The sequence below is a fragment of the Lontra canadensis genome, unplaced genomic scaffold, assembly GCF_010015895.1.
Source record: "Lontra canadensis isolate GAN:19392208 unplaced genomic scaffold, GSC_riverotter_1.0 scaffold16, whole genome shotgun sequence".
NCBI classification, from domain to species: domain Eukaryota; kingdom Metazoa; phylum Chordata; class Mammalia; order Carnivora; family Mustelidae; genus Lontra; species Lontra canadensis.
In genome coordinates, this window is record NW_022631010.1 from 2182219 (window position 1) to 2191594 (window position 9376).

Genomic DNA, 9376 nt, shown 5'->3' on the forward strand with positions numbered 1-9376 from the left:
AAACCCAGCAGGAGAAGAGAAATCATAAAGATCAGAGCAGAAATCAATGAAATAGAAACCAAAAAAACAATAGAACAAATCAACGAAACTAGGAGCTGGTTCTTTGAAAGAATTAATAAGATTGATAAGCCCCTGGCCAGACTTATCAAAAAGAAAAGAGAAAGGACCCAAATAAATAAAATCATGAATGATAGAGGAGAGATCACAACTAACACCAAAGAAATACAGACAATTATAAGAACATATTATGAGCAACTCTATGCCAACAAATTTGACAATCTGGAAGAAATGGATGCATTCCTAGAGACATATAAACTACCACAACTGAACCAGGAAGAAATAGAAAGCCTGAACAGACCCATAACCACTAAGGAGATTGAAACAGTCATCAAAAATCTCCAAACAAACAAAAGCCCAGGGCCAGATGGCTTCCCGGGGGAATTCTACCAAACATTTAAAGAAGAACTAATTCCTATTCTCCTGAGACTGTTCCAAAAAATAGAAATGGAAGGAAAACTTCCAAATTCATTTTATGAGGCCAGCCTCACCTTGATCCCCAAACCAGACAAGGATCCCATCAAAAAAGAGAACTACAGACCAATATCCTTGATGAACACAGATGCAAAAATTCTCACCAAAATACTAGCCAATAGGATTCAACAGTACATTAAAAGGATTATTCACCACGACCAAGTGGGATTTATTCCAGGGCTGCAAGGTTGGTTCAACATCCGCAAATCAATCAATGTGATACAACACATTAATAAAAGAAAAAACAGGAACCATATGATACTCTCCATAGATGCTGAAAAGCATTTGACAAAGTACAGCATCCCTTCCTGATCAAAACTCTTCAAAGTGTAGGGATAGAGGGCACATACCTCAATATTATCAAAGCCATCTATGAAAAACCCATCGCAAATATCATTCTCAATGGAGAAAAACTGAAAGCTTTTCCGCTAAGGTCAGGAACACGGCAGGGATGTCCGTTATCACCACTGCTATTCAACATAGTACTAGAAGTCCTAGCCTCAGCAATCAGACAACAAAAAGAAATTAAAGGCATCCAAATCGGCAAAGAAGAAGTCAAACTATCACTCTTCGCAGATGATATGATACTATATGTGGAAAACCCAAAAGACTCCACTCCAAAACTGCTAGAACTTGTACAGGAATTCAGTAATGTGTCAGGATATAAAATCAATGCACAGAAATCAGTCGCATTTCTCTACACCAACAATAAGACAGAAGAAAGAGAAATTAAGGAGTCCATCCCATTTACAATTGCACCCAAAACTATAAGATACCTAGGAATAAACCTAACCAAAGAGACTAAGAATCTATACACAGAAAACTATAAAGTACTCATGAAAGAAATTGAGGAAGACACAAAGAAATGGAAAAATGTTCCATGCTCCTGGATTGGAAGAATAAATATTGTGAAAATGTCTATGCTACCTAAAGCAATCTACACATTTAATGCAATTCCTATCAAAGTACCATCCATTTTTTTCAAAGAAATGGAACAAATAATCCTAAAATTTATATGGAACCAGAAAAGACCGCGAATAGCCAAAGGAATATTGAAAAAGAAAGCCAGAGTTGGTGGCATCACAATTCCGGACTTCAAGCTCTATTACAAAGCTGTCATCATCAAGACAGCATGGTACTGGCACAAAAACAGACACATAGATCAATGGAACAGAATAGAGAGCCCAGAAATAGACCCTCAACTCTATGGTCAACTAATCTTCGACAAAGCAGGAAAGAATGTCCAATGGAAAAAAGACAGCCTCTTCAATAAATGGTGTTGGGAAAATTGGACAGCCACATGCAGAAAAATGAAATTGGATCATTTCCTTACACCACACACGAAAATAAACTCAAAATGGATGAAGGACCTCAATGTGAGAAAGGAATCCATCAACATCCTTGAGGAGAACACAGGCAGCAACCTCTTCGACCTCAGCCGCAGCAACATCTTCCTAGGAACATCGCCAAAGGCAAGGGAAGCAAGGGCAAAAATGAACTATTGGGATTTTATCAAGATCAAAAGCTTTTGCACAGCAAAGGAAACAGTTAACAAAACCAAAAGACAACTGACAGAATGGGAGAAGATATTTGCAAACGACATATCAGATAAAGGGCTAGTGTCCAGAATCTATAAAGAACTTAGCAAACTCAACACCCAAAGAACAAATAATCCTATCAAGAAATGGGCAGAAGACATGAACAGACATTTCTGCAAAGAAGACATCCAGATGGCCAACAGACACATGAAAAAGTGCTCCATATCACTCGGCATCAGGGAAATACAAATCAAAACCACAATGAGATACCACCTCACACCAGTCACAATGGCTAAAATTAACAAGTCCGGAAATGACAGATGCTGGCGAGGATGCGGAGAAAGGGGAACCCTCCTACACTGTTGGTGGGAATGCAAGCTGGTGCAACCACTCTGGAAAACAGCATGGAGGTTCCTCAAAATGTTGAAAATAGAACTACCCTATGACCCAGCAATTGCACTGCTGGGTATTTACCCTAAAGATACAAACGTAGTGATCCGAAGGGGCACGTGCACCCGAATGTTTATAGCAGCAATGTCTACAATAGCCAAACTATGGAAAGAACCTAGATGTCCATCAACAGACGAATGGATAAAGAAGATGTGGTATATATATACAATGGAATACTATGCAGCCATCAAAAGAAATGAAATCTTGCCATTTGCGACAACATGGATGGAACTAGAGGGTATCATGCTTAGCGAAATAAGTCAATCGGAGAAAGACAACTATCATATGATCTCCCTGATATGAGGGAGAGGAGATGCAACATGGGGGGTTAATGTGGTAGGAGAAGAGTAAATGAAACAAGTTGGGATTGGGAGGGAGACAAACCATAAGTGACTCTTAATCTCACAAAACAAACTGAGGGTTGCTGGGCAGAGGGGGGTTGGGGGGGGTTATGGACATTGGGTAGGGTATGTGCTATGGTGAGTGCTGTGAAGTTTGTAAACGTGGAGATTCACAGACCTGTACCCCTGGGGGAAAAAATATATATATATATATGTTTATAAAAAATAAAATTATTAAAAAAAAAAAAAAAAAAAAAAAAGTAGATAGGATGCAGGCGTAACTTTTCTGAGTTGCCCTGCCTATGTACTGCTTCTTGAATGATTTCATAAATTTTCTCTTTTATCCCCCTGATTTGCATTCCATAACTTGTAGTCAAAGACATGCACAGTTAAACCCAGAAGTGTATTGCATGGTATTGAACTGTATGGCATGAACTAGTGAAAAGAGAAAACTTGTGGCAACTTTAATTATAAGAAGAGGCATCCATACAGCTAAAAATGTAAGATTCAAATGCTAAGGAAAAGAAACTAGAATGACAGATGGCAAGAGGTTTGGAAAAAGGAAAAACAAGAATATATATACACATACACTAATAAAAACTAACTACATTTCTTAAAAAAAATAAAATAAAATAAAATAAAAAAAAAATAAAAAAAATAAAGATTTTATTTTTTTTGTCAGAGAAAGCTAGAGTACAAACAGAGGGAGCGGTAGGCAAAAGGAGAAGCAAGGAGCCCGATGCAGAACTTGATCCCAAAACCCTGGGATCATGACCTGAGCCACCCAGGGGTTCAGGTCAACAATTTTTTTTTTTTTTTAAAGGTAATCTCTACGCCCAAAGTGGAGTCGAACTCAACATCCTGAGATCACAAGTCACAAGCCCTACCAACTGAGCCAGCCAGGTGTCCCAAGGTGAACTTTTTGTTAAAGATTTTATTATTTTTTTTAAGTAATCTCTATACCCAACATGGGGCTCAAGCCTACAACCCTAAGATCAAGAGTCACATACTCCACCAACCACGCCAGTCAGGCGCCCCAGTCAACACATTTTAAGTAACAGCTCCCTTAATGTTAAGAGCTCAGCAGGCTCTGCTGTCAGAAAGATCTAGATTTTAATCTGGGCTTTGTCATTTATTAGTTCTATAACACCTAAGTCAATTTCACAAGTTGTAAAATCGGGATACATACTTACCTAAAAGATTGGAGGATTAAAAGGCAAAAGGTAAATGCATGATATCTAGCCCAGAATAAACATTCACTATTAGTTATTATTAGGCAGGAATTATCCTCATTTATATAAAGAAACGGAGTCTCATAAGTTGAAAAACTTCCCAGAACTGGGCCTCAAACCCAAAGTATGCAAATTCTTTTTCCATTATGATCAACAACCTGCCTCATCTGTATCTCTGCCTTTTTAAATAGGCTACTAACTGCAATTTATCTGGTCTGGACTGTGTGGTCACAGATTACTGTGTTTCTAGGAGTTAAAGTTTTTGTTTTTTTTTTCCCTTATCCAATAGTTTGGTGAAAAATGACTAAATTCATCAGTATGGCATAGTAGGTAAGGGCTAAAGAGAGACCCTGCCTCTCATTGTCAGTATGCTTACCTGGGATAGGCTTCCTCTTCATCTGATTTGTTGCTTCTAAAATCTGCTAAGGGAGTGCCTTGCTGGCTCAGTCAGAAGTCATGAGTCTGAGCCCCGTGTTGGATGTAGAGATTACTTAAATAAATAAATAAACTTGTAAATCTGCTTATAAGCTGGGCTTAGACAAGTATCTTTGAAGAATGGGCAGTATATGAGTGACCCCGGAGTAAAAGTTTGAGGTGTTACGCTATTACCAAGATATACAAGCTTCAATCATAGTCATGGTCCCAGCAGGAAAGATGCCATACTCCAGAGTAAGGATAAATCAAGAAGGGTTTAATAACAGGACTATAAAGGTGATAATCACAAGGGAGAATAGTATCCTGGGATTAGAGAGCACACTTCTAAGCTGGAGGAACAAAGGAAATAAAAACTCCAAACTAGGAGTAGAGTTGTAGAGAGAACCTCCTTTAGAGGAATGGCAATCTTCATCAAGGGACATAACCAGCCAGAGGCAGTATCAATAGGAAGGAAGCAGGGAAATTAAAATTCCCAAACCTTAGATTGCAAGGAAGCTCTCAATATAGTTCATATAATAAGCCAGCCTCCGAGGGCAGAGAATAAGCAACAGATGGAGAGTAGACCTAGAGGAGAAAATGGAAGGTACCTAATTCAACCCTCCAGGAAGTCTTTCAGGTACACTTTAACATCTCTTCTTTCATGCTAATAGACAAATGTCAGGTAAAAAAATAATAATAATAATAATTACTAGGGGTGCCTGGGTGGCTCAGTGGGTTAAGCCTCTGCCTTCAGCTCAGGTCATGACCTCAGGGTCCTGGGGAGTCTGCTTCCCCCTCTCTCTCTGCCTCTCTGCCTACTTGTGATCTCTCACTATCCCAAATAAATAAATAAAAACTTTTTTTAAAAAATGCAGATACTATAACTCTTAAGAAGCTTACATTTAGGAGTTCATATTCTTAGATTACTAAGAAGGCTGAATGAGGTAAGTGTCATCAGAGAGAAAAGAGCTGCGGTACTGTGAAAAGTTCTGGAATAGGCTTCCTTGCCATCTGGACCCTGACAGGAACAACTCCAGCCAGAACGCAGTTTATTATCGTATTAACAAGGTAGACAAGCTTAATCAGGTTCCCTGAAGGTCCAGATCTCCCAAACTGCTCACTAAGCCCTCAAGAGTATCCAAGTATCTGCTCATTGCCTAAAGAGGTCCACCATTCCTCCTGCTGGAAAAAGCCCCTCTCCTTCTTAGGCCTGGTTCAAATGTCACCTCCTTTCCTAAACCTTACTTGGACCCTCAAAGAACAATTAGTTATTCCTACCCTGTATTCCCAAGAGACTATGCTGCGAGCACTTAAAGCACTTTATTACCTATACACAGGTGCAGGGCCCCTACTACACTGTGAGATCCTAAGTCTTCTTGTATCCTCAGGCACAAGCAGCACCCAAAATGGTGGGTCGAGCACAGTTTATGTACTCTACATATATTACTATATACATTACCATATTTAGATTATCAATCATCACAAAACTGTAAATGGGGCAGGAACTCTCATCAACTCAATTTTTTTTAAAGATTTTATTTATTGACAGAGAAAGAGCACATGCAGGCAGAGGCAGGCACAGGGGCAGTCAGAAGGGCAGGCAGAGGGAGGGAGAAGCAGGCTCCCACTGAGCAGGGAGCCCAATTTGGTGCTCAATCCCAAGACACTGGGATTATGACCAAGCCACCCAGGCACCCCTCATCAACTCAATTGTAACAGATGAAGAAAATGAAGTGCACAGAAAGGTTAAATAATGTGCCCCAAGTCTCAAATAGGACTGGACCCCAAAATTTCAACCTAGGCACAACTCCAGAAGTGAATTTAAATAGACCTCATGGGTTGAAAAGGTCTCTCTACAAGACCAATGGTCCCTACCCCCCAAGATGCATAGTTATTATTCACACCAGGATATGAAAAGATGATACTGGAACTTCTACTTTTGTTTTAGTTCATCCTTTGCAAAAATGTCTATTTTTGCACATGTGTTATAAAATGTACATAATAGAGACTACAGTTAGCACTGTAATTGTAACTTAAAACATTCACATGTGTGCACACTTAACCCTATCTACTGACAGAACACTAAAAACATCTGAAGCCAATGCTCTAGACTACTTCCCCCAAGGACTCTGAGCTCCTACGTTCTCTGCCCAGCACTTCAGTTAAACACATTAGCCAATCAAGACCATAGGTAAGCTCCAAGAGGCAAGAATCTGCTTTATTCATCTTTGTAAGCCCTACAATAGCACAGGGCCTGGTGCGTAGCAGATGGTCAATGCTGAATCTAACTGTACGGTGGAGAAACATCACTGAAAAAATCCTCTCAGTATTTTAGTGAAACTTATGCTTCCCGATTAAAAGAAAAAGTGCACTAAGCATGCTAAGAATGAAATATAGAATTCTATTAAGAACTAAATAAGTAAATAAATCTTCATTACATAACAGAACCAAAAACTGTACTTTGGGGGTATATTTTAAACCAAAAATTGCATGAACAGGTGTGGATGTAAAAAGCTGGAGTTTGGATTAAAAATCCTTTCCTTTACAGAGATGGTGCATCTTGGACCTAAAGAGTCACCTCAGCCTCTCTTTTGTTACAACCTCCAAGAGGAAAGGATCAAACTATGAAAAGCAGCCAACTGCAGACTTGATACGAAGAAGCAATGCTGGATGCACCTACTTTGCATTTCTTCAACTTTTAATGAGTGTCAAAGACCAGAGGCGGTGTAAAGCCTCCCTTTTATATGGACTGAGGGTCCTGCAGCTAGATCACAATTTGACAGTTTCATCTACAGCAAAATGGGCATATTCAAATACTTAACTTTTTTTTAAGATTGTATTTTATATTTATTTGAAAGAGCCAGAGAGAGAAAACAAACAGGAGGAATAGGAGAGGGAGAAGCACGGCTCCCCCGCAGCAGGGAACCCCACGCCAGGTTCCATCCCGGAACCACCTGAGTCAAAGGCGGACCCTTAACGACTGAGCCACCCAGGCGCCCCCGAATACTTAACTCTTATTTACACTATCACCAGGATTAAATGTTTGGTTTTGGGGGGGGGGGACACAAGGTTAACAAGCAAAACAATCTTATGTTTCCTCATTTACCTTGTGTCCCCCCCCCAAACCAAACTCAAAGACTGAATTTGGTCTATCCATTTTTTTTGCTATATTCCCAGGGCCGAGAATGGTATTTTACCTAAGAAATGATTTAATAAATACTGAATGAATAGAATGCAAAATGCCTACGGCTCAAAAAATGTTGACGACGACTGCTATTGTAACAAGAAACAATTAAAATGTTACCGTTGTTATTGAGATGCCACCCCTCCCCCAAGGATCTCAAAATTCTAGGAGGAACACTAGACAAATGGGGGAAAATAGAGAAACGGAGGTAAGAAAAACAACTGGTTCACAAAGCAGGACTATCCTAAGACATTTTAAACGAATATACAACCAGAGCCCAATTTCGGGCTTTTCCGAGGGAGGTTCACTCTGGATGCGGTTTATCAGCGACTACAGTAATAACAGTTTTCACGCTTGTGTATGTTCCAGTCTGTGCCAAGCATTCTACTGGCCCCACAAAACCCAAAAACCCTGGCGGCGGGTACGGGGGTTGAAAATGCTCTTCACACCCCCATTTTGCAGGAGGAGGAACTGAGGCTCGGGCAGATCCAAGGTCACATCCCCTAAGCGGTAGAGCCAGAATGTGAACCCAGGCAATCTGACCCGAGCCTGCACTCAACAGGCCCCCTTCAAAGAGGCCATCCTCGCCGCCTTCACCATCCGCCGCACACCCTTTGAAACGGGGCGCGTGTAATATTTCCCTAGGAGCCGGACTTAGGGGGCCCACCGCCGGGAGAACAAAACAATCCTTGTCTGCCGGTAAGTCGGATGGACGCCGGCCGGGCCTGGGCTCCGAGGCCGCGATCCTCACAGCTTCGCTCACATCCCGAGCCACGAGCCTTCCAGGGGCGCAAGAAGCGCCCGGACGGTCTCGAAAACCCGGGAAGGCCCGGCCTTCCGCTTGACCTTGGATCCAGGGCCCTGCTTCGGGCCTCAGTTTCCCCAACCCCGCCTCGCGCCGGGGGCCTCTCGGGAGCTCGAGCCTGTGGAGCAGCAGGCCCCTCACACGCCCCCCTCAGCCTCCCGCCTTCCCGCCCTGCTTACGCTGGAAGGCGGCCGCTCCAGGGACGCCCACCATCGCCAATCGCCTCCGCCGCTCGCCTCCCGCCTCCACCCGCGGCCCGGGTCGCTCGCCGGAGCCGCCGCGGAACCAGAAGCCGCGACGCCCGCCAGCCACAGCACCACCGCTCCTGTCGCCGCCAACGCCGCCGTTAGGCCGCGCACCGCCCCGCCCCCCGGTTGGCTCCGCCCCGGCCGCTGGGCACGCCCCCGCCGCTCACCCTCGCCCGCCGGACCAACGCACGCGGAAGCCCGGCCCCAAGGCCTGTTCCAGCTAAGCCCCGCCCCCTGACCTGCCCCGCCCCTTCCGCGCGAACCTGACGCCCTATCCCTACGCACCCAGCTTCTCAGACCGCCCCGCCTGTGTCACGCGCGCCCATCACGCGCCAGGCCCACTCGTCTAGCACTGGGCTTCCGGCTGTGGCCAGGGCAGAGGAGGAGTAGGCGAGGCCCTAGGGGGCGGGGCTTAGGGGGGAGGGAACAGCGTCGCACCTGAGTTCTCCAGGTTAAGGCCTGGTCGCGCGAAGCATGTCCCTGGGTAAGTCACTTCCTCGTTTTGGCCTATTCTGTGCCAAATGTCTAAAATGTCGCCATCATGATATTAATAACCGTTAGATATCATTTCTGTTACTGAGCTCTTTATCATCTTCTGGTGCTGTTTTCCAAACGCTCATCCATTTAATCCTC

At 43.3% G+C, this 9376-nt stretch overlaps 1 protein-coding gene across 2 annotated transcripts in view; it reads right to left on the reverse strand.

Moving 5' to 3' along the window:
- Positions 1-8839, reverse strand: part of CBFA2T2 (CBFA2/RUNX1 partner transcriptional co-repressor 2) — a 159354-nt gene extending 150515 nt beyond the window's left edge. For both annotated transcript variants that reach the window (XM_032858878.1, XM_032858877.1), the window contains exon 1: positions 8675-8839. In XM_032858878.1, coding sequence (XP_032714769.1) covers positions 8675-8708 — 34 coding nt within the window. In that variant the 5' untranslated portion in view covers positions 8709-8839. The remainder of the gene's footprint in view (positions 1-8674) is intronic.
- Positions 8840-9376: the final 537 nt, after the last annotated feature.